At 35.3% G+C, this 26636-nt stretch overlaps 1 protein-coding gene across 1 annotated transcript in view; it reads left to right on the forward strand.

Annotated features, from left to right (window-relative positions):
* CHM (CHM Rab escort protein) overlaps positions 1 to 26636 on the forward strand; it is a 57109-nt gene that overhangs the window by 20094 nt on the left and 10379 nt on the right. The window contains exons 5-12 of the mRNA XM_065846738.2: positions 2038 to 2407; positions 4047 to 4163; positions 4819 to 4939; positions 6928 to 7153; positions 17629 to 17706; positions 22302 to 22406; positions 23221 to 23284; positions 24176 to 24272. Of these exons, the coding sequence (XP_065702810.1) occupies positions 2038 to 2407; positions 4047 to 4163; positions 4819 to 4939; positions 6928 to 7153; positions 17629 to 17706; positions 22302 to 22406; positions 23221 to 23284; positions 24176 to 24272 (1178 nt within the window). The remainder of the gene's footprint in view (positions 1 to 2037; positions 2408 to 4046; positions 4164 to 4818; positions 4940 to 6927; positions 7154 to 17628; positions 17707 to 22301; positions 22407 to 23220; positions 23285 to 24175; positions 24273 to 26636) is intronic.

Consider the following 26636-nt stretch of genomic DNA (forward strand, 5'->3'; position numbering starts at 1 on the left):
ATTAGGAGAAGAATTGTCTGTACAAAAGTTCAATTTGAGTGATTTTTATAGACAGTTCTTACATTATTCAGAGATATTTTTTCCTATAGGAAGGTTGTCATGAATTTAGATTATATACAGTTTTTAGGCTTTCATTATAAAATGTGTAGAGCTGCAAATCATGCAGATTTACATTTCCATTAATGATAATTGAATAGTGATTTAAAATATGTAAATATAACATTTGTTACACTGTTTTTCAGCATGATCTAGAAAAAATACACTGTATTGTGAATCCAAATTTAATTTTGATTTAAAATTAATACTCAAGTTTGCTTAAAATGAGATTGAACTGTATGTGGAGCTTGGGAGAAGGTAGAAGAATTTCCACTGAATTTTTTTGTTACAAAAAGTTTTAGGATGGGTTAAATAAAAGCTTCGTTCTTTGTTTATGTATTAATGGCAACAACTTTATCTATTATCACAAACTACATGCTCCAAATCCTTAAGGACAAAAAAGAAAAAATATTTGAAATGCAACTTGACTTTCATTTTTTTTTTAGTAGACATTACTTTTTAAAAACATTTGACAAAGTACTTACCTTTCTTTGCTATTTTATAGTTATTTAATGCTTGCAATATGAAACAAAAAGCCATAATTAATGTACAGAAACACACTTGTTTCATTAGTGCTTCCTCCTCGTTCTGCCTTTCCCAGGGCAGGATTTTCCGCCTTTGGGGTGTCTGTGCACAAGCTGAGAGACGCGTGTTCCCGGGAGCTCCCGGAGTTTGAGAGTGAGGAGCGACTTATACAGCATACAGGGTTTTGTTCCCTCTTTTATCAGCAATCCTGCCCCCTGCTTCCACCTGCAAGGCTGCAGATGTGCGAGGGAGCGGTTTTGTATGTATACCGAATAATTCCTTGCTGTTCAGTGAATTTTAACCATCCTCTTAGTTATTGAAATTTTGTACTGTACATTTGCAGGTCACCTTTAAAATCATAGTTCATTAGTTTTCAGCTAAGATTAAATTGTTTATTCAGTGCATTAATGGCTTGTAGTATAAAGATAAAAAGATAGTGTGAAATTATTGCTGAACTCCTTTCACTTACAATGACATTGATTTGATTCATCTCAGCTGGTCGTATAAACTAAAATTCTAAGTTCAAAAGTACTAGTTTCTAAGGTAGATGTCATTGAAGTTCAAGATAAAAAGAGTAGAGGAGATTAGAAGTGGAGGTCTGCTTTACAGGAGGAATTTTAAAGAATTGTATTGTGAAAAGGAAATGGACTATGTGGAGTAAATGTTGTGTAGTAATGTCCATCCTTTGGGCTGTCTGCCTTCATCTGAGCACAGATTTGTTACACCTGCATAAAAATAACATTGCAGCATGAGGGCACTTTGTTCTGTGTGGCAGTTACTTGAACTACTAATTAGAATGTGGGGTCAGAGGTGAAAAAGGAATCTGGAGGTTTTACTTAAACTTCAGGTCAAAATTGGATGCATCTCTTCTGGGCTTGCTGTAACAGATGCAAAGTACCCTCAGTCATATAAAGCACTTCTGTTTTCTTCAGTGAGTTTTCTTGTTAAGATACCTGACCTTAATGACTTTAATGCATTTTTACATTTCATTTTCAAAGGGGCTTTTAATCCATAGGAAAAACCTAATCAAATTGGCTTACTGTTTCTTCTTTAAAATATTGTATTTCTTTTGTTTATGTAGGTGTGCATCGTGTTACATTATGAGAGTTTCAATTTTCATTTTAAGCTCAGTGAGTCTTTTGAGTCTGTATACAAGAAGAACCCTAACTTTTGGTTGTTGGATTTGTTGGATTTTTTTTCTTTTCTCCTCAGTAAAAATAGTCCTCTTGAATTATATCTTTGCAGTGAAAGCACCAGAATTCTTTGGTGGTTGGTACACCTGATTTGGCCAGAATGAAGAAATTCTAATGCTTTTCATGGAAACGCGTGAGCTTTCCATTCTGGCACTGACTCAAAACTTTTGAGTTTTTGAACCTCTTTAATAGACTTTTTTCTTCCCGTTGTGTATCTACTCAGTCAGGATTCAGCTGAAGGTGTGGAAGAAGCCGGTGCGTTGCCCAAGCTGCCTGTCTTTGGAGCCGCTGGTGCTGAGGGGTTTGCTCAGGAATCGGAAGAAGCGCGTGCAGCAGTGGAGAGCACAGTGCCAGAGAGCACGGAACCCAAAAAAGCTACGGGCACCGAGCCAGCAAGTGCAAGGGAAGGGAGTGACGCAGAAATCACCTCCGAGGACACAAGTTCTCATAGTGCGGCTTTGGGCGAGTCTGCTGGAGAACTGGGACAAACTGAAGCTGCGGTCCCAGAAGCTTCCGCCCAAGAACCAAAGAAAATTACGTATTCTCAAATTGTTAGAGAAGGCAGAAGGTTTAATATTGATTTAGTTTCCAAGGTAGGAACTGAATAACTCATTTCATATAAATGCATTTACTTTGCTTAAAATGATGAAATTAAAAAAAAACCTTGAATGCTGAGGAGGCTGATCCAGTACCCTTGAGGCAATAAAGGCAGTCTGGAGAAGGAAGCAAGAATTAGTACCCTAAACCAAACATGAGCTATTTCATGTGTGCTCTTTAGTGTTTGTTTATAACCAAAGAGACCATAAAACATAGCTTAAAAATACGTCCATAAAGTAAATTTCCTGAAATTTGGCACTTAATACCTGCAAAAGTGTTCTTTTTAAATAGCACCATTAAAAACAATTGTATTTTAAACAAGAAGGAAAATTAATCCACCTGCTGATCTTTGATGTTTTTAAAATGAAAAATTTTCTTATTGGAGTGCTTCCTGGGTTTTAGATTTTCCTGTGAAACTCTCACTGTCTTGCACTGAATTGTAATAAATTTTATTGGAAGAAAAAATAATTACAGTTAATCCATAACGTACAAGCTGACCGAAATTATTACTGTCTTGAATGCTTACTAGTGTGCATTTTGCTTAGAGGAAAAACTATTAGTCTGACATATTTGTTGTGCTGTTTAAATTCTGAAAAATCCACCTTCACAGAAAAGAAAGATTTGTCAAACCTCTGCAAACTGGGAAAAAAAACTTTCTTCAATAATTTACTAAATTCTTTGTGGAGACACTACCAGTTGCATTCTTTCAAGTTTTGTCTCTGTATTCCAAATGCAGATACCTCTTTCATGCATCATTGGAATGACATCATGTAAACAACAGTCAGTGTGTAGTAGTTAAGCAGATAATATTGGTTTGGATCCTCTTTGTAATTTTTCCGTGCTGCTGTCTTACTTGGTGTTAATTGCAATGAATTCCAGAAATTCTGATGGAAGAGTAGTGTCCCAGTTAGTGTCCCAGTAAACCTTTGTCTTGAAAATTCCTGGGTGGTCATGCAGATTCTGTTACTTCGTGCCACAAGACTTGAAAGATGTTTAAACTGATTTCCAGTGCTCTTCAATTCAGACATATGTCTTTTGTTAATAGTTACAGTTTTGTCCTTTCATCATTTCATATTTGCAGCTTGTAGAAAGAGTAAAGGTAGATGGAGTATAAGTGAATATAACAGAATATGACTACACTTGAACTGGGGGTTTAAGGAATTTACTTTTGGAAAACAGGACATTATCATTTCAGGTAATTTAAGAAACAACTAGTGGTGATTTACAAAGCGTCACCTACCTTACTGATATTGGGAAATGAAGGTTGTAAGATCTGGTGTTCAAGGATATGTAGCGTACAATGCAAAGAAATTATGCAAGATGACAATACAAAAATTGTCTCAAGCTCTGACTCCCAGCCTAATGAAGCGAACTGAGCAGCAGGCTGACGGCTTCTCCCTTCCACTCCTGGGCCCTGCTTTGTCTCCTCCGTTTGTATGGTCGCTTCAGTTCATTTAATTGCATTTTGCACGTACTACCTCTTGATGCGCTTTTATTTAGGTTTTACTTCACTGTGTCTACTGGTAAATAGTTATAGAAAACGTTTTACAAATGAATGCTGTTGGTATCACTGTTTTCTTTTGGTGTGAGCCCTTTCTCTTTACTCACCAATTTATTTTTTTCTTCACTGTGCAGTTGCTTTTCTCCCGAGGTCTGTTAATTGACCTTCTGATTAAGTCGAATGTTAGCAGATATGCAGAGTTCAAAAATGTGACACAAATACTTGCCTTTCGAGAAGGAAAAGTTGAACAGGTATCGTAAAATAATGTATTGCATATGTTTAGTTTTATGTTTTTAAAGTCAAGAAACTTTAAATTGGTTTCTCGGAAGTTTTGTAGCAATAAGCTGGTGTTTTACCTGAAGATGGAGATTTTTATTTCATTTCTGGAATGAAAAGGGCTTTGTTTGTGTTATATACATATTTTTTTTTAAAAAGGCAGAATTATTGACATAAATCTCTCTTTCATCTCAATTATTTAGACCATGATCAACTTGGCAGTAAATTCTTAAAAGTACACAGGCTTTAGATTTTCTCATTCTGAGCATAGACTTGATTGTTTGTCTGTTACTCACAAGGGAAGTCATTGGTCTGGCAATGGCAAGAGGAGTTTTTGGCACAGTTAATTAATACAGACTCTTGACTAAATCTGCAGTCAGAGACACAAGTGAAACTGAAGGGAAATAAAAAGGGAAAGAGACTGAGAAAGTTTAAAAAATATTTTTATTGTAGAACATTGGTAACTTTTATTATAGTACTAATAGAAAATAATGGGAAGAAATATATAAGAAAATAACTATAATACAAAATAGTAATTTAAAAGATTTTTTTAGGTAATCAGACCAGCATTGATGCTTTTCCTATCCAGAGTATGGAAAGTATCCGAAACTGTTAAAAAATATTTTCCAGGTACCTTGTTCTAGAGCAGATGTCTTCAACAGCAGACAGCTCGCCATGGTGGAGAAGAGAATGCTAATGAAATTTTTGACATTTTGTTTGGACTATGAACAGCACCCTGAAGAATACCAAGGTAGCGTTTCATTGAACAGTGTACACTCTCTTCTCATGACTTCATTCAGTTATGCACAATTTTGATAGCTCTCCTGTGTTTTCACGCAATTTAGTTTTATGGATTCATTTTCAAAGTATGCTTTGACCTTTTCATGACCTTTTCACTTCAATGGTATATTCTGCTACTTAAGCACTTGCTCTTCTACTTCCCATGTCATTTTTTATTTACGTTTTTCTTTAACAGCAAAATTATATATTACAGCAAGGTTGCAAAATGTTTTATCATTTTTAGGTGTTTCCTCCCCTCTCCCAGGGATTTTTTAGTATGGTGTCATGTACCTGATTTTTCTTTTCTGTTTTTTTTTGGATAATATATAAGTCTTCACAATATATTGCTGCAAAATCAGAAACGGAGAAAGTGGAATTTTTTAACTTTGAAAGTAAATACGATTTCATGCCTGTTAGTTGCAGAGGGCAAGTTCAAAGTGCCTTTATCAACTGTTATCTTATTTAGACAAGAGAAAATCTGAATAGATTTGAGCCATAATATGCAAAGAAAAATGAGCATTGGGTCAAAGAGGAAAATTGACCATCAGAAGGAAGATGATGGAAACCCACTCTCTGCTTTGGGTACATGCACCTCAGGGTACAAAGAATGATGTTCTCGGTTCTTAGAGTCTAAAAGTAAACTAAGGCAAAAAAAATCCATCAAAAGAAATAATGAGGAAAGAGAAATAGTTGAATATTGACATACATTTCAGACTGAAGTGTATTGGTGCTTTTGTATCTTGACAGTAGGTTGGCTAGGCACTATTTTTGAAAGCATATAGTATTAAAAAGAAACAATTGTTAAGATACTGGTATTGGTTTGACTACTTGAACAAGACCCTTTGAGTATGTATAAACAATAGAGAAAATTATTTTAAACATACACAAGAGAGAATTGGTCACTATCAAGAATGACCTGGTAGGAGTGAGAGAGAGTCTGTAATGAAGGCAGACTTTTAATAAGAAGAGTTCATGATAGTGAAGAATTTATTTTAGAGCTTTTTTCTGTAAAATTTGGGGTTGTGTAAGAAGCCTGAAGTTAGGGAAAACTTGAGAATTTTTTTAGAATGGTAAAAAAGTGTCATTTTGACTTAGTGCATGGTTGTACAAAGGGTAGTAAGAGACATTTGTAGTAAAACAGTGGTTGAACCTTGAACAGAATACGTAGTGTGATAATACTAGACTCAGCACTGATGGAAGTACGTCTGAATTACCCATGAATTTATCCATGGCCAAAATAAGCTTATGGGCAGATTTCTGAATAGTAGGAAATTATGCTATTGCTTAAACAATGGTGTCCTGGAAAACAAACCAAAAGGTTTAGTTATTGGGTGACTAAGGTGTTTCAGAGGTTTGTCAGGGACATGCAACACTTGCCTTGAAAATCTCCCGAAAGACACAGTTTCAAACTGTGTCAGCAATGTTGGTAATTGGAAAGGGAGCCAGGCTTCCTCCTCCCTCCTCTGCCTGGCTCTTCCACCCCTGTTTGTTGCAAGTAAATCATCAACTTGGAAAAAATATTGTGCCTTCTCATTTTTGGATTAAGGCACTGTGTGAATGGCTTCTCTGCACACATAAAGACACACTCTAACTGTGTCAGCATGGATTCAGCAGTACTGTTCTCTAGTGGGTGTTATTCAGGTATAACATTTTGGGCAATTTAGAGGAAACAGCATCCCAAAGCACTTCAATGAATTTTTGTCCACAACTGCTCACTTTTCTCACATGATTGAGAAGCGGATTTAAATCCAGTCTAACATAATGAAGAGATTAAGCCTTATTTAGAGGTTGCTTTGCAGACTTTTTAAATTTCGTTGACTTGTATTACCCATTTTCAGCAATATGTTTGTAGAAGAACTCCATCATTTCTTCATTTAAATACAACAGTACTTGTTTAACTTGAAACATATGAAAAAATACAAATGTTATACCCTTTACCTAAATTTACTTTTTCTGCAGACTATGAGAACAGTACATTTGCTGAGTTCTTGAGAACACAGAAGCTAACGCCCAGCTTGCAACACTTCATTCTTCACTCCATTGCGATGGTTTCAGAGACTGATTGCAGCACTCTTGAAGGTCTTCAGGCAACAAAAAAATTTCTCCAGTGCCTTGGCCGCTATGGCAATACACCATTTTTGTTTCCTCTCTATGGTCAAGGAGAGATTCCACAGTGCTTCTGCAGGTAAACTTTGCTTTTCTGATACCTGTCTTCAAAAAAGGAAATCCTTGGTAACCTAAAGCTTATAGATGTCATTCAATAAGAATCATCCTGTTAACAATTTCATGTTGGTTTTATTTGCTTTACATTTTCACTGGCTATGAAATTGCAATTGCTGACTGCCTACGGTAATAAGTACTAGGAAATGTGAAAGAGATAATGTAACTCATACGTAGCTATTCCTTTTTGAAACTGGCAGAGGAGAACTGGAACAATGTCTGCACAAAAGGATGACTGTGCAACCTGTAGGGTGAGAAAATTTATTCTTTAGTCTTCCTGAAGTTAAAGGAAAATTAATGTTTTCAGTTTGTGTTACTAATTAATGCCGGGACTGCATCCACCATTCATAGGCACGTACTTAATAATGAGGGGGATTTTTCTCAAAGAAGCAAAATTGTGCCACGTGTCCAATTTGCTATTAAATATTGAAAAAAGGTAGATATTTTCATTTTGTTTTGTCACAGACTTATATAAACAGGGCAATGGATGTGAAATCACGGCCTTTTTCTCTTCACCCTGTGGGTCTGTACAGAACACAAGCTTCTACCCATAACTTGAGCGGCAGAAAATTTACCATGAAGCCATGTCACACTGAGCCATACACAGACTGTGTTTATGTATCTCGAGCAGCAGTCATATATTCTCCACTACTAGAGCCCTAGAAAGTAATTAAAACAAAAAACCTGTTGGTTCCAGGAGAAACCAGCACACATTTCAAGCCCTGTACATGACCTGTGGGCAGTGACAGTGCAGCATATAGAATAGGTGCAGTCCTGTGTTGATGGAAACATTCTGGAGTAATTGTCATAGTTTATGGAAGTATCTATAAAGTAGCTGATCGGCACCAGCCGCCTTGGCTGGATTGTGGAAAGTCTTATTTGGCCTTAGCAACTAATGAAGGCCACGTGTAATTGCCCTATGTGGTGTATATACATAACCTAATGCTCCCATTCCTTCATTAGGCAGCTAGCTCTTGTTCTGCACTATATTGAATAGAAATGTTATTTGGTAACCTCATCTGTACTTTTGTCTGTACCTTAAACTATATTTGTATGGAGATTTTAAAAAATGTGGGTTTACGTAATTAGGTATTTGAAGAGACAATGTGTGAAAAAGATTTGTTGTTAGGTAAGTAATCTGGGCACAGTCATGCAGTAGAACTTGTGTTTGTAGATTTTAGGAGGGTCATTCTGTCTTTAAAGGACTTCCTGCGGGACCAGATCTCTATGTGACTGACAGATTAATAAATCAAAAGAGTATCAGAGCCATTATAGTAGCACAAGTTTTGTAATTAGACCTTCTTTCACTTCAGATACCTAGGAAAAATAAGAGTATATTGAATTATTAAAGCTGAAATTAGAATTTTAGTCACATTTTTCCACTCTGGATTTTTCCAAAGATAATTTTTCTGGCATTCTTGAAAGCCCTTAGGCTTTATTTTGTTCAATAGCCAGTACGTGCCATTTTCCACTCTGTAACAGCAATATATTTCAAGAGTTAACAATAGTGGTGTTTAAAAGTCTTATCAATATTCTTATCAGAAAATCATTCTGTGATCACAGGAATTCTTCACATGACCTGAACTTTCTATTTTTGCCTTTTGATAGCTGCGTTGTAGGTTGTGTTTTTCTTTTTGTTGAATTGTAAGTCTTACAACAAGGACAGTATTTTACTAGTTGAAGCAAATTACTCTGTCAAACCAATAAATAATTACAAAGGTTTATATTACAAACATTCTGATAAAAAATAAAGTCTAGATGTCTTTCTTTTTAAATGAACAATTTAGGAGGCAATCACAATTGGTTTTTTTGAGATTAATCACAATTTTTTAATGTGGTTTGCCTTGGGTATTAGGTCTTCCTAAAAGTGAGCAGTATTCCGAAGAATACTGTTCAAACTGTATAGTAAAATGGTGCCGCCACAACCTATACATCATACCCTACAGTTTTTATCACCAGGTTATCAGAGTAAGGTGTCACCTGTTCTGTGATTTCTAACCACCGCTCTATATTCTGTTTTAATGTAAACCTCTTAAGCGTTTCTTGCAGCCAGTTACACTGTGTGTTCTCATCAAGGCTACTGTTATAAATGGCATGCATGCATATTTATGTGAATGACTCAAAGACATTTGTAAGTCACATCCTTGCATTCTAAATGAATTCTGCATAAACAGTACAACGTTTTATAACTACTGACAACACTTGAGTGAGTAAAAGCGGTGTTAGTTCTTTATTGGCTTAAACAGGTATGGTTTAGGAGAGAAAATTAAACTTTTATATCACTGTAATGTACGTCCCAATATGTCGAGGTACAGATGTGAGATTTTTATCTCCATAAATTGGATTCGCGGCACAAGGAAGGTCATTGGAAGCCTTGTGCTATTCCGAGCTGACAGACAGCAAAACTTTTCCTGGCCTAACAGCTTCCTGTGCTTCAGACTGGTTGGCATGAAACCGCTATGTCTCTCCTTCATTAGTCGCAGTATTAAGCAAACCTTTATATTTGAGAGGGTAAACATAAAATGCCAAAACTTCAATATGTTAGGCAGCTAGGAAGATCAGTATACGTTTTGCAGCTGCTTGTTAACCTGTTTGTTGCAAATCTATAATACAGCTTTCATGTTCTTCAAAAAACATCACTAAAGAAAAACTATAATTGGGCATCATTGTAAATTCTGAGGTCTTAGTGATACAACACTTAGAGTATTTACTGTGGTTTTGATTTTTTTTCTGTTTTTAGAAAACATTAGGGAATACCCCCAAAAGTTTCTGATACAGGAGTTTAGTGTTGAAATTGTCAGCTTCCAAATTTTCTTTTGTAACTGGGGAAAAACAAAAAGATATTTGACTTAAAAATCCGAAATAGTTTTCAAATATGAGGACACTAATTCCCTTATGAACTACAAGATGTAATTTTTAGCTAGTGAAGAGACAAGTCATCATAAGTTTCTTTCTTCTAGCTTTTACCATGTTGTACAAAGTTCCTCTTTTTAACTTAGATCTCCTTTCTTCCAGTTTTTTCCAAAGGAAAAACTTTTTGAGTTTTTTATGGTTTTGAGGAATGTTGTTTCAAATAGTTCACTTTTACAGTTCACCTCAGGGAAATATGCATCTTTTCAGTTTTCCTTTGAGACAAGATCCTTCTGGAAGCAGCCAGTTGTGATTTTCTTCACCTGTGACCACTGTTATTCAATGAATAAAGGCTAAGGAGCCACTTGTAGGTTGTGGCCTCACCTCTGATTTTGCTCTATGCTTGCTTTGTGAACACACTGAATTTTGGGGGAGTCTGTGCATAGTGTCTCCTCAGTTTGGCTTCAGATTTTTGTTTCTGGACTCTTGCTGATACAGACACCCAAATGGAAATGACTTTTTGAGAAGCAGCAGTCTAGGTTTTTCCCACTTGAAGTTTGAGAGGGAACCAGAGGCTGTATGGCCTCTGTCGTCTCATAAAGGTTCTGAGGGTGACAGGTCGTGTCTTTTTTCTGTGTGTTAAAAGTCACCCAGGAACACGCAGACGTCGTTGTGGTGTGGAGGCGCTAGAACGTCTTCAGCTGCTTTGCCGGAGGAATTAGTGACTCACTGACTTTCCTGGGTAGTCAGTGACTTGCATTTCCTATAAATAAGCTTTGAACTTTTACATTGTGTATGTATTTGGTGGGCAGTGGAACCTTTTTGTAGTAGTTGTTACAGATTCGAGCTGAAATTAGTCATTTTTGTGTGAGTGCCAGTGACAGTAGTAATTTTGTGATGGAGGAAAGATCTTATTAAGACAGTTCATCTCTTTCAATTCCTATATTTACAAGAAGATTAAGAGTCCAGGCTGAGAGATGATGGATTGTGTGATTGATTTGGAAGGTTCCTGTATGTATTTCAAAAATGAATAATCAGTTTTTACCCTCACATTTGAGCTATTATCTGCTACAAATGTTGAAGGTTCTGAGGTACTTCAACATTTCCAATTACATCCCTGTTACAATCTCTAGGAACATTTTAGTATTCTGAAATCAAGACTGGACTTTAGGAAAGCTGACTGTAATAAGCACTTAGAATTGATATATTAAAATTTTATTATAACATCTTTAAAATTTGAATCTATACATGATCTGCACAATTAAGCCATGTGCATAACTTCTCCGTATGTTAATAGTATGCTTTGGGATATTAATGAGAAATTCAATGTTAATTCCTTGTGACAATCAGATATGAGTCATACCATGTGTACAATTCTGTACAAGTGCGAAAGAATCACGGGTGATTTAAAAAACATAGGCTGTGTCTGAGATAGAGTTAAATCTTACATTTGAAAATATATTATTTTCATATTTATACATCTCTTATCACTTAAGATTATTCCATTTCTCTGGACCTGAAAATTTATATTGACATGACTGACAACTCATCAGTATTACTTAGTCATTACTAAAATACTGAATAGTAAGAGTAGCTGCAATGCTGCTTTCTTCTTAATGGTTTTCACTTGCATTTCAGTGAAATAATAAAACTTATTATTTTAAAACTTGTATTTTAAAAATCAAACTTGATGTATTTCTCTTCACTTTGTCGGCAGATGAATGCAAAATGGGCAAGCGCAGTTAGCGTGAGTGTTTGTAGGATCAGTTGTTTGTTTTTCCCTCTAAGGAGAAACTCTTTCCTGGGATAAACATCAGGGAAGTGAGATAATCCATCATTCTGAGACCTATTCACTGGTGATGGATGGATAGATTGGTAAAGTAACTCAATAATCTTCATTTTTTTTTCAGGTTATTCACAGATCAGTGAGCATTGTCGTTAATAAAGCTATGGAATGCTTTTGTGTCCTTGCCTGTATTATTTCTCAGAATTTGACAGGGAAAGACTTTTAATTTGGAAATAACCTTTGTTGTGAAATGCATTCTAAGTATATGAAACTTTGAAAATCACTTCCCATTTTAGATTTTCTCTCTGCTTCTCAGTGATATGTTTGTCTGTTCTTTGTTTAAAAATTATTTACAAATACCAGAGCTTTTTTGCTCCGTATTATTTCACTGAATAGAAATACAGTGTTCTTCAGAAGTTTATGCCTTGTGAAGGCCTTCGACCATTAGAATATATCACAAAATGTTCTGGATCATACAAATGTTGTCAAAGTATATAGATTTCAGATCCCTAACTAGGCATGGAAAAGTTTTCAGTCAATAAATTAGATTATAGGGCTTAGAATATAGCCTGTGGTATAGGAAAAATAAACACTAAGTATTAAAAAAGGCTGAAAATAATGTACATTTTCTTCCTCTTATTCTTGATCATTCTTGCTTCGTTTTACAAAGATATTTAGGACTTAAAAGCACAATATACAAACATTATGATGTGATATGATATTTCAGTAATTATTCGCTTTAATAATTTAAGACAATGGTAATAATATGAAGGAAGTATATCTAATACATTATTTGGTGTTCTCTCTTAACAAGTGAATTACTCTCTGCTTGTGTGGGGATGTGCAGACTCTGGTTTATGTATCTTCCCACAAATTAACACTCAAACATATGAGTATGTTAGAGCGTTATCAGAAGATTTGTGGAAATGACACGAATGTTTATTATTTGAGCAAACCTGGGATGTAAATGCAAATTTAGCAGAGTCCTTTCTCGTTAAATTACAAGGCATAGAAAAGTAGCTTTCAAGACATCGCTAAATTAGGAAAATAGTCCTTGAATTTCATTGAGGGTTAAGATAACTTGAATTGTTCTGTCTTTTCTATTTTTTTAACTGTACCCGTTTTATTTATTTGATTTGTCTGTATTCTCCTTTTTAATGTTTTTAGAACATAAAATGATATTGTAGGAAATGCTAAAGTTCTAGGGACCTTTCAGGAAACACAGAATTTAACATAAGAGCGAGGTCACAGCTTTCTCTTTGTGTAAAAATAAATGGGAAGAGGACAATTCATTAATTCAGCACTTGGCATGTTTTCCTTTGATCTTTCTCCAAAGCGTACTGCACTGTACATGCTATATTCATTTTTAAGGAGGGAAGGAAGTAGTTTTTGCTCTAGAAGACTATACAGTTGGGGAGAAAAATATGCAATTTTTAAATTAATCACTTCATGCATTTTAGAAAGTAGAAAACAAAATATATGCTGAAAATAAAACCTACTTTTTTTGTTGTGAAACCATGTGATACAGTTTTCCACTTCTTTGGTGTAGTTTCAGAATGAACTAAGGGTAAGTCTGTAATTTAAGAGTGTTTATGGTTTGTCTGTGTTGAAAAATCAAGATGTCAGCTGGAGAGACGTTCTATTTTTGTTCAATTAATATCGGAGAGCATTACATCAAAGCAGTAAACTCCTCTTGTAGCAACAGATGCAGCAACCCTGGAGCCTATTTTCTCTCTTGTTACATTAGTGTTTAATTAAAGAAAACAACTAGTTGGAGGCAGTTACTTTCTGTGAAATGTAATGAAGATTTATTTTGTAAGTGACCTTCACTGGATTAGCTGAATCAGTAATCAGTAAAATTAATAGAATAATCAAATTATGTACAAACTCATAAATCATCATGAATATGCTGTCAAAAATTCAGCTTTTAATATGTCCTATTGTTTCACAGCTGTATTAAAAATTACAAGTGCTGATTCCTGCCTTGATGGGAACTGAAATGGCATTTAAAAGCTGTGTGCGATGGGGGCTACCAGGCCAAGCATTTTCACAACTGTTAATTTAGCTGTAATATGATTTGATGTCACTAGGGCAAAGTTGAAGTTGAGTACAGTGTTGTTGCTATCTTTCAGCAAAATTTGAATTATTGGTGCAGGCCGTCGCCAGTTAATTAGAGTAATATCAGTTTAAATGTCTGTCATTTAGGGTTAATGGTATCAAAGAGTTGCCTTGTACTCGAAGTACAGTCAAATCATCTTGAATAGCCTACTGTATGAAAGTAGTGTTAGCACAATGATTTTACTTCGTCATAAATTATTAGGATGCCGTTTAATTTAATGTTTCAGTTTCTATATTTAAATAATTTTGGCAAGTTCTTCCTAATCATGTCATTTTTCATGCTAGTCCATTTTAATAGATATTTTTGCTCTTCATAATTGTTTAACACAACACAATCAAAATTCCTTTTAATTCTCATTTCCACTGGCCTACTATGAAAACATGTCCTGCCTTCCTCCACTGGATAGGAGGCTACTCTTGAAAACAAGTAATCCACATTTTTGCGCAGCCAAGCAGCAAAGTTCTTTCAAAGCACGCTAGAAAAACAAAGAGCATATATCAAAAAACCTTTGACTGTGGTTGAAGTCAAAGGAAATATGTAACTTAGAGTTCTTAACAAAGGAATCTTAGTTCTGGTTAGGTTAACAGTGCTATTCTTTTATACAACATAGGAAATAAATTCATCTGAGTTGGTTTGAAAAATCCTAATGCATGCATTGCCAGGCAAGAAGCCGTTGATTGCGGCATTACAGATGATAAGCCCGTAGCTCAAGGCTCTGTCATAATTCTTAGGGGATGTTTGACCTTCGTGTCATCTTCCACAATCTCCAGATAACCACGGCTGGGATTCAATCCGGCCTGTGTTCTCCCTGCTTTTGTGTGGCTAGAAGAAGGATTTCTAGAGAACCGCACCTTCCGATTTGGCCAGCAGTAAGTGATGTTGGTGATGGCCCTGCTGGAGTGCGACTTGGAAGAGACGCAAGTCAGTAACGCGCTTCAGCGGTTCACCGTCCTGCAACATTCGTGCGGTGTAAAACGCATCGCGGTACTGTCTTTGCGTATTTAGTATGACTTTTGAACGCCAATTTTAGGAAGTCAGGTTAGTAAAACGGAAGTTTTTGAGTTCATCTATGAACAGATATTCAGAGCTCTGTAACTTCCAAATTAAATTTTAAAAATGGAGGGAAAAAAAAGACAAAAACCAAACCAAACAACCAAGCAAAGAACAACAACAAAAATATCTGTTAGAAGAGCAGGAAAATCCTGTTATCATCCAAGAAATCTGGGAGAACTATGTGCCACCAAGCCAGCCTGCGTGTCTCGCGTAGTTTGCTTTGGCTGGCCTGATGCCTCGCTAATGGTGGACGCGTATTAGAAATGTAGTCACACCAATATATTAAATTACAGTGTAAACGCTACCAAAATATAAATAGAATTACATGTTCTTATTTTAAATACAATATCTAGGCAGACTCTGTTAATGAAATGGCAGGTGTAATTTCTCATTTTTATGCCCTCCCAGTTTCAGCTCTGTCCTTCCATCTGTGAGCTGAGCTTGGAATGGTTGGGTCAGACTAAACCTCGGCTGAATAACAGGAACTGAGAAAACTCACAGTATCCTTCTCCGGCATGGGGAAACAGAACAGGGTGTCACTGGACTGAATGTGCTACAGGCTCTTTTCTGATTGACTCATAAGAGGCTATTTACTTTTGAATAATAGGGCTCACAAGAAGAACACAGGTGTATTTAACTTGTAGGACAAAGGCAGAATTGTCAAATGTCACTTGATAGTATTTGACAGTTGTCTCTGATAGACTGGTTTTCTCTGAGGAAAGGATAATGCAGTTTATGTCAATATGGAAATTATTTGTCTGTTCTTTCACTTCAGCATGCATGAGAAGAGGTCAGTGATAGCCCATTGATCTAAGTGAACCACTGGAGGTTCTTAAATAAGTAAATAAATAATTTTAAAAAATAAAGATTCCCAAGACAGATCAGACATGACAAACAGTCCAAACCTGAAATTGTATTGTAAGGGATCAGGCACACTTCCCTCATCTTTCTTCTTTACCTTTTTCCACTGAGTAATTTCCACGCTGACTGGAAATTTTAAAGAGAAATATTACTACTATTTTAACATACTTCGAAAAAAAATTTAATTTTGTTTTAATGTTCTTACTGGTTTATCTTTAGTCACACCAAATTCTAGAGAGCTTCATCCTCTGCATTTTGTATTATTATTATTATAGTAAGAACACCCCTGGAATGATGCACTGTAAACAAAAAAATGACTGGAGCTTGTCTTAATTCACAGTTAATCATGAAGCTTTGTCTTTGAGAATCTCAAACATATCCTCTTTCTGTAAAATCATGAATTTCTCTGCATTATAGTGCTCTCCAAGTTAAGAGGGTTTTTTGAATACGTAACAATAAGAGTATAGGTTGTTTATACTTGTTTGACAGAGTTTTGAAGAGCATGGACCTGTATTAAAATCTTTTGGGAGCTAGAATTTCAAAAAAAGTTTAAACTAGTGAGATCACAGTCATTTCAGTGTTAATGTGGGTCTAGTAAAAATTGTAAGTATCACTTTGCAGAAACTAAACTTTCATTTTTGGTGAATTAATTTACCTTTTGTCGCATCAAATCAACAGAAAAGTGATCCCCAGAGATTAAGCCTGGCTTTTGGCAGATCTAGGAAGTTGGGATGTGGGAATTAACCCAGGATCATGTTTATCACCAGACCAGCTGAACTTTCCCTGTGCAGCTTTACAGGAGAGCAGGTCAGGCTTTGTGTGCAGGGCAGATTCATCTGATGAAGAGTTTTCGTCGGAGGTACCTCCAGGGGTGGTTAAACAACCTGGCTAGTCAGGAATTGATGCCATGGTCTGACTTCATATGCAGCCCCTCACGTTTATGTGTCATAGTCAAGTTTCTTTCAATCCTGTGTCTCCTTAGAGTACGAGTTGTAATATTGACTTTGGTTAGGATAATTTTCTTTGGTTTAGGTGTTGGGATTTGTTTGTAAGTGGAAGACTGCTAAATGGCTTAGTATACTTCAGTTTTTGAAAACCTGACCCGTGAAGCTGGTTTCTTTTTTCATTTAAGAAATCTTTCTCTCATCAGTCCATGTACAGAATGTCTTAAATGACTGTATCATCACATGGGCAGAACCTGGAGGACTCGCTGTTTGTAAGAGATCATCTTTAGATTGTAAGAAGTTTCATTCTGTTGGGGTGCTTCTTAGTGCCCTCAAAATTTGAGCTGCTTGTGGTCAATGAAGTTCCCATGGCACATTTTGTATGAGTAGAGAAGTAACTTGTGAATCACACTGGGAATTCTAGTAGGAGGTTGATATGGTCGTTGTGTATTCTTATGGTTTTATTCTACACTGTGTGCAATGTAGCATGTTCAGAATATAAGTAGATATTCTGTGCATCTTCAGTAAATAGATACTTTTAGGTCCTGAGTGACTGAAAGTGGTAACAGAATAAGTGTTTAAGCTAATGTAACAATTTAGAGGACCAAGGTAAATGCTAATATAAAAAAAAAGCTAATAACATATCCTTTGCAAAAACTATATGACATGCTTCATTTTGTTTTTTTGATTGTCTGATTCGAAGATTTAAGATGTGTTATTAAAAACCTACTACAACATGCACAGTACTTTGCCTTGCTTATGACACTCACATTGATTACAATTAGTTGTGATAGGAGTAACCTTTATTTTTTCCCTCATGTTTCTAGGCTGTGTGCTGTATTTGGTGGCATCTATTGTCTTCGCCATCCTGTGCAGTGCCTTGTAGTGGACAAAGAATCTGGACGGTAAGCATAATATAAGTAATCTTCTGTTTATATACAAAATGCAGATGAAAAATGTGTTAAGTCAATTTAAAAAAAAATGATTCTTCAAAGATCCTCCTTGGTATTAATAACATATCAACCTTGATTAAAAGTAATTTGTGTATAGGTCCTCCAGAACAAGGGAAGTGGGTCTAGAATATAGAAACTAAATTAATTTCCCTGTGATATTACTACAGCTCCTGATCACCCAAGCTTGGAAGACAAATCATTTCAGCTGCCGGGGGGCTGGTGATGAGTGATGTTAGTTTTCCTTGTGGCCTTACCTACTCTAATTGATTTTCATCAGATGACAACAGAGCCCTCTGTTATTGCATTTTTAAAAATGGAGCTCACCTGAAGACTCATCAGATTAATCTTTGCTGATAATGCATGTCACTCCAAGAGAAAAGACTTTAATGAGTTTTTAGGTAGATTGTTGTCATAAACTATGCTGCCCTCTTATCATAGGATAAATTCTTTTACAACAATATCAGGCCTGTAGGCAGGTTTAAAGTTGAGCTAAGGAAAATCATCCCATGGTTTTTTCCACAGGGGCATTTTTCACACCTCTGTAAATTGTCCTGGTTTCTGTTTTATACATTCTATGAGTTTTTAGTCTTAACTGCAAACCTTGCACCTCTTAAGAGCCTGTTTTCAGCTTAGATTCTGTTACTGAAAAGTTCAAAACAATTCTGTAGAAAAGTTTGAAGTTTAAACTAGAAAATACGTAGTAACATTTTATTAGGAAAATTAGTTAAATGATCAAAGTAATGTCTTTACTTTCCAGTTGCATTGCACATTCGATTCTCTGAGTGTTGTACTTGTAGCTGGATTTGTCCTGACATGGTCAAGTAGCATCTGTTCTTCTTGAAACTCTGAGATTTTATCTTTCTACCAGTTCCTTAAGGATCTGCAGTTCATTGCATAGTTTTAGCCTTTGAGATGCAAATGGTACAGTGTTTCATCATGATTCATATGCAAACAAAATTATGCCCTTTCATAAACTCTGTACTTATTTTTAACAGTAATATTTGAACTTTTACTATAGGGAGCTTTATTTTCCAATAATGTTTAAATAGTGAACTTTCTCATGCAGAAGGACAATACTCTTAGTTGTTAGCAACTTCTAAGCACCACTCTGGAGATCCTAACTGGTCAGTGGTGCTGGTTGCCCAGCTTTTTTACTGCTTTTACTTGTGGAGTCTTTTCCTTGGAGTGTTACTGAGCAAACTGTCCGGTTTGCTGTTAAGATCATCGCTATTTCTTTCCCCTTCTTTTTCTTTTTCGTATTACCTCTTTCCTCGCTGTGTATTCCGTTCCTGTACCAGCTCTAATTTCCTCTTGACTTTAGGATTCAGTCTTTTGCCTAATAAAAATCAGCTATCAAATTGTTAGTGAGGGTATTTAGGAGTTACTGAGCTTTTGAGTCAACAGGCTATTAATGGTAATTGCTAATAGACAAACTCCCATCTCTTTGTCACTACAGCAGCTCACTTTGGTTACACATCAGTTAAACTCACAACAGGAGAAATTCAGTCAAATCGTGCAGTGTTCATTGCTATTTTATAAGCGTGTTCTGTGGACTTCCAGACTTCGTCAGGGTCTTAGTGCTGTTATTTTTTTGCAATATTTAACAATCTTACTGTAATGCATGCAAGGAAAATTTATACTTAAAGCTACAGCCTTGATTTTCTTCTCAAACTTTTTGTTGATAGTTTAGACTTTAAATTAAAGTGCCTACGTATCACCAAAGTTTATTCTAACTCCTTTCTATACATGGCTAACACTCTCTCCAGCACAAGGAAGATAAGAACCCATTCAATATCCAGTAGAATTGCCTTTTCACTTCTTTACTACCCATGATTGTATATACAGGGAACAGTAGATTTCATCCCTAACTATACAATTATTTTTATCATGTTACTATAGCCCTTTTTATAGCTTATGAAAATAAGATTCAGGGATGAGTATATGCAAGTAGAGAAGCTTTTAGACATAACCTATTTGAGGTTTTGGTAATCCACTTGAAAATTTCTGGTTTTAAATGTATCAGATTAGTTCTGCTGTCTTAATGCATGTGTAAAACATCCTGTGTTCTTGATAGAACTCTGATGCTGTGTTAGAAAATCCGCATCTTGTTCCTTAGGTTGAGGAGAAGGCACACTGAATGCATGCATGATGGTGATTTTTCTTTTTGTTGTTTATTTTCTCTGTGTTGTTTGTAGATCACTTTTTTGTACAAATGATAAAATTTCAAGTCTTTTAAATCACATGTATTACATTAGTAATAGTGGTAGGCATTTTATGTTGATCACGCTTTACATATGTTTTCAATTACGTATTTCTGTCTCAAAAATGGAAAAGATGTGATAAATGGAAATTTATACATCTGTAATAAAAAGATATAGCAAACACATAGGAATTTACATATCCTTCTTGAAATATTGCACACTGGCTTTGTCAGTGCTGGTGAGTCCATTTCAAGGATGTCGCCCTTAGTCCATTAGTTTGGATAATGAGCCCTATAAAGTACATTTATAACTCGTGGCACTGCAAGGAGATGGATTCTAATTTTCATCCTTTTATCTAGACACATTGAAAGAAGGTCAATGGAGGGTTCTGTATGATTCATTGTCCCAACACATATCAGATGACAGAGACCTGATAATGTCAGTGCATAAGTGTTTGCCATATTTGGAAGCCGTACTTGAAAGAAATTTTCTTGGCATCATCCTTTGAAGTAAAGTGGAGACTGAAATTAAAAGCGCTATCTCTTTTTCTGTTTAAAATCTTATCAAGCGTACGACCTGGTTGCTATTCCTGAACAAAGGAGGGGAAACAACACTTAGCGGGAAAACAGAAAGTGTGAAGTTGCTTTTGCTGGCTTTGAGTGATGCAACATGACATTTAATCAACCTTTCCCCTCCTGTAATGTTTAGGGGGGTGGCAGAGGAAACTGCTTCATAAACAATAAGAAAGGTTGTAATTAGAAAAGAACTGTAGCAGCTCGACTTCCTTGTTTATTTGCAGTATTCAAATGAGTTTTTGAGAATGAAATCAGTCAGGTTAACAGTAAGAAAAAACTTCCTAAACATGCAAGTAAAGCACATGTTGAATAGAATGTGGCTGAAGCTGTGTGGAGAATACTGCATGATGAAATTAAACAATGCTTGTGCTGTTAGACTGTTCTTCTAATTACTGTTCTCAAGTAATCTGTTGAATTTCAATACAGGTATATACGTAGTATCCAGATTCATACTAAATCAGCATTAGAAGTCAGTGCTATAAAAACATGCTAATTGTCATTAAGCTGTCCCAGCTGTACACAGCATCGTGGTGCCCTGGGTCAGTTCTCTCTCCAGGCTACAGAAGCAGCTGGTTTACCCAAGTTAGCGGCAGCTGATTGCTCTGACTTATTTAGGTTTGGTTCGCATCCCTAGTTTTATAGATCATTTTGATCACAGGAACTGATGAATAACGTGAAGTTACAGAAATGCTCTTTATTCATAAGGCATAACTTGCATGTCAGATATTTACTGATATGGGATAATGTGCTATGATAAAACACATTTAAATCTGTAAGAGATCTCTGATCTAAGGCATCCTTTTGTTTCTTTTGATGTTGCCATGTGCATCTGTGTGTAACTAAATGTGTGTGAGAGAATTTGCTGGTTTGAGTCCTGTACATTAAATCGACTGAAACATGGAGGTATTGATGCAGATAAATTTAATTTTTAAAAAATAGAGTTACTTTCATACAACAAGCAAAAGTTAAGTAGAGCTAATTTGCCTTATTTATTTATGCAGTAAATGTTCTGGTATTCTGTGTTAAGCCTAAAAAGACTTTTTCTGAGGTCTTGAGGGGTTTGGTTTGTTGGTTTTTTTTACTTTTTCGTATATCACCTGAGGCAGACTAATTCATGTTTGTGTTACAATTTGTATATATTGAAGGACCAACAATATCTATCAATAAGCTTTCTGTTGCTCTTAAAGCAGTGTGACGACTTAATTTTCTATGTAACTTGGAAATAAATGATATATTTGGTCATAAACATACAAGCTCAAGAAAGTTCTCTTGGAACAATCTGGTGCACACGTTTTTTGTTACATCTCAAGTTAATTTATCACTTAATTTCTCAAATATTATTGTAAAATAGACTTGTCTTAGGTAAAGGTTGTTAACTGGGGAGAAATAACACTGTGATAGGGTAGTGCCTGCCAAATAATTCACAGTGTTACTTTTCCATATATCATGAGGTAAGAAACCTCTGCCATTTTCATGTACAAACAAATGCCGGTGTTAGTAGCTTATACTTAGTTTTCCATATCAAGTGACCAATTGATTAATTTTCTGATTTAGTTATCTATAAAGCAACTGCATGTAGAATGTATAAGTCTAGGATTTGTTTATTAATTTCAGTTGAGTTGTTTTAGGGGTTCACATGTTAAAGAAATGGGTAGGTAACTTATTTAAAAAATACAATGTGTGATATAACTCAATGTCAAAAACTTACACATAGTTTTGTTACCTTATATCCAACTTTCTTATTTTGGTTTGATGTTTGTTTTTTTCACAGATGCAAAGCTATTGTGGATCATTTTGGACAAAGAATAAGTGCTAAGTATTTTATTGTGGAAGACAGTTACCTTTCAGAGAGTGTATGTACAAATGTGCATTACAGGTATGTAGGAAAACAGTAAACATACTAAATTTCTTTAAATAATAGTGTATACAGCACCCTGCAAGTAAAAGCAGGAGACAATAATCTCTTAAGTTTATCTTGGCACTACACTTAGTTCTGTTCGTGTCTTTTCTCTTCTTCTCTAAACATTAGGGCATACTATGTACCTTCTATGTTTAGTTTTTCTTAAATTATCCTCTAAATCCCCTTTTCCTGGTTAAAAAATCCAATAGCTTAAGCGTGTTAGGGATTTCTTTTTGTTAAAAAGTGTTTGGAAGGTGTTTGCTGTTCTCACTTTAATTAGTTCATGTTTAGAAAAGTATTAGAAGTCATAGTTTTCTCTTATTTTTGTTGTTCTTTCTAAAAGCACTGTACATATACTGCCTTTGTCTTCAATATATTGTAGATGAGGATTAGAAACTTCAATTCATGAGCTCCACCCCAGTGTATTTCCCCAAGTGTCGTGTGCTGTTTGGAACAAAAGTCCTGTGATGTACTGCTACTCATCTTGATCAAATAGGCAAAAGAATTTTTAAAAAATCAGAAGGATATCCCAGCTGTTTTCTATGATGGCACTGGCTCATTTATTCATCATCTGTTTTGGTCACTTAAAATACTACATTAATGTTCTAGACGTGGTCCTGCTTCAGCAACAGGCAAAATATCCTACTAACAATCAGGTTAATAATGATTATATGTTTAAATAGTCATCCCACAGTTTTATGTATATAAATTGGTATTGCCAGAACTATGAGTCTGAATTGCTATTTTTCACATTTTAGGGAAATGCCATAATTGTTTTATTTAATTGCAGGCAGATCTCCAGGGCAGTGCTCATTACAGATCAGTCTGTACTCAACACAGGTTCAGAGCAGCAGGTATGTATCAATTTCGTATCACTTACCTCTTTATGAATTGTATGCATTCATCTTGAGTTGTTGGTAGGAATTAATTCATGCTTTTGTTTCTGCTTGAATCCAGCATTTTAGTGAGCTCTCTCTACTGACAATTGTTTCATTCTTTAGTCTATATAAAACTGTTAGAAATTTTATTTTAGTTCAATGTCTGGGGTTTCTCTGTTTGGTTGACACTATGTTAATTAAGAGTTTCTAAGCATTTGTCTTTAAGGTAGTTCGTTTTGCTTGCTTTTTAATAAACTGTTAGCCTTAGTATTCTGTTAACTGTTAATTATTTATCTTGTCTAAACTTTGTTCAAAGTTCTTAGTTTTTTTAACATTCACTTTTACTGTTCTAAGTTCTTATTGTACACTTTCAGATATTTTAAATGTTTCTACTTCATCAGTCTTTGCAGACCTTAACTTTAAAGGGTGTTATTCTGTGTTAAGTGTTTATTCTGTATGTTTCCTATACTTCTACAGGTTAAATAGCATCTTCTTCCTGACTCTTGCTTTTAACAGTCTGGCACAAAAGTGCTCCAGTCATTCTCAGTTAACAGTGCTTTTCCCAGTGTTCAAATCCAATTTTGCAGTCTCTTGCCATCAGAGTTTCTAAACTGTCATCCCTTTGGAAAGGGCTGTGGTATGAGGTTTTCTTTCTGCTATTGCAGACGTTCCTAACAAAAGAGCCTCACTGACTGGGGTAGAATTTTTTGAATGCTTACATTCTGCAGGATTGATTCCACAAATTGTTACTAGTAAACGAGAAAACAAAATTGTATGAACATCTCCAGTTCTTTTTCACTGTTACTCAGGATTGTTTTGGTTGGCTTATTCCCCATAATACCGTGCGTTATTCTTTCTGCTCTATAGGTTTCCATTTTGACGGTGCCTCCAGTGGATCTGGGAAAACCAGCAGTTTGCGTCATTGAGTTGTGTTCCTCAACCATGACGTGCATGAAGGGCACTTGTAAGTACAGGGTATATGGCATCTTAACTGTGTTTTTCCCTTTGAATCTGTCAACTGTGAAACACAATCTAACATCTGTGCGTGTTATCCCTCTGCTGCACCATGAGCAGGTTCTTACCTGAGAAAACAATGTGTACAGGTTTACTCTGAGCAGCAGATGAGGGAAATCGTCCAGTGTCTTCATTCTACAGCAGTTGTGTGCTGTTCCATAGGGCTTAGGAATCATGCTACAAGATTCCTGTTGCAGTGAATTTTTTTTTTAATTTACGTGTGATAATTATTTACTTAAAGTCTTTTTGTGATTTATTTCCAACAAGATCAAACGTCAAATGTTCCTTTTAACACTTACGTGGTTAATAGGCCTGATAGTTGTAGTTGAGGTAAGATGTAAAAAAAAATATTTGTAAAGTGTTGTTATTGTCATATACTGCATTAGATTCTTTAATTCTAAAGATATCTATGAGATCACCTTTTTAGAAGGGACATCCCAGTATTTCCAGTACCAGTTACAGAACTTTATGACTCCGTTGTCAGTGTTTTATGTGAACTTTGAAACAGATGAGCAACAAAATGTTCTTACTGGGTATTTATTGTTATTTCCCGATTCTGTTGAATAGTTCACCAGTTTGCAAAACTGTGGAAGATAAATCAAATTAGAGGTTAACTGACCTAATGCTTTTTAACAAAAAATAAGTAACTGTAATAATAACCAATTTATTTTACTGTTACCTAGGCTTGTATGTGAAATAAGAGTGAACTCAAAATGATTAACACATTCAAAGTTCTATTTCCTACTTAAATAAGAAAAGATAAATCTGCAATTAAGAACTTAGTGCTATAAAGCATGCTGTTAATATTTATCCTGTAAATAGATGATTTACTTCATTTAAGGGTTCACAAAACATATGTAGCCGGAAGTGAACCAAAAGAAAGATTGATGTTCAAGTAGATATGAATTATCAGTTTCATGAGAATTTCTGTGGTGCTGAAAAAGAATGGTTTCTGTTATTTGCTTTTCTCCATAAATTCTTTTCATTTTGGAAGAGAAGGTACTATATTCCTTAATTAAATTTGTCTTCATGTGTTGAAATAATATGGTTGTATTTTAGATATAGCTGAGTTCTAGTTATGGGACATATTTCATAATTAAAAAAAAAAAACCTCTTACATCATTATCTGCAAATGGGTTTTTAACTGACTGATTTCTCCTTCAAACAATTATTTAAGATAAGTATACAAATACATCTACTCTTTGATCACACTGCAGAAATGACAGGCACATAATCTGTATTGCCAGTTGAGTGGAACCAAACTCCTTCACTTGCCCTAAAAATTGAGACTGTAATGATGAAATCATGAACTAAACTCATCGTTCTTCTTGCTAGAAGAATTACTTGAAGACAGATGTTGGCAACCACTGTAACTAATGCAGTTATACCTGAGTAAATCAAACATAATCAAAATATATACTGATGACTGTGACTCATAGCCATAACCTTACAGATAATAAAAAAGATTTTATACAAAGTTAGTGATGTGAACTTTAGTGATCTATAGCTGATTTTTTTTGAGGAAAGAATAGATTGTGTTACAACGCTTGGGGTTGTAAACATTTAGTTAAGGTTACAGAGAAACTTTTGCTATCACCACCTGTTTGCATTTCCTTTTTTTAGTACATATTTCTTTTAAACAGAAGGTTTAGTTTTGGTTAAATAAAAAATGAATAATGATATTTGAATATAATCTCCATGTGCAACTGGAAAGAAGAGGAGCATGAGGGTTAAATTTGTGGTCCTCCTGGAGTCTGTGTCGAACTTTCTGTGGTGAAACTGTGGCCAGGAAACCATTCAAGATCTGTGCAATGGACTTTTAAATAATGACACAAATGTAGCCAGACTTGAGAGTGAAAATGGAAAAATGTCACATGTGTGACATATTTTATTGATGGAAAAAAGTACAGTAATGAACTAAAAAATGTAGCAAATTAAACTTGGTACAAAGATATGTTCAGCTTCTTCATGATACCCTGACAGATACGTCTTTGCAAACAACTGTTCAGTAGCAAATGAGTCTGTTCAGGCAGTTTTATTAAAAGCTTTAAGATGAGGTTTTTAAGTATCTGAATGAATGGATGTAAAATCAGGTGGGATAAAGCTGGTTCTGTGTCTGAATCGAGACCAGTGGAACACAAAGAGGTCAAGAGCTGCATCAAGTGATTCTCTTTTCGAAGGAGTCAGAAACTTCACTTGTTTGCAAAACAGAACAAATAAAGGAATTGTGCGGTCCCTGAGGGATCTGTTTAGCAACTTTATTTTCTGGAAAACAACTAAATGAGCAAGCAATCTGAATATCAACTCTGCATTA

This window comes from Patagioenas fasciata, chromosome 11 (genome assembly GCF_037038585.1).
Source record: "Patagioenas fasciata isolate bPatFas1 chromosome 11, bPatFas1.hap1, whole genome shotgun sequence".
Classification (NCBI taxonomy): domain Eukaryota; kingdom Metazoa; phylum Chordata; class Aves; order Columbiformes; family Columbidae; genus Patagioenas; species Patagioenas fasciata.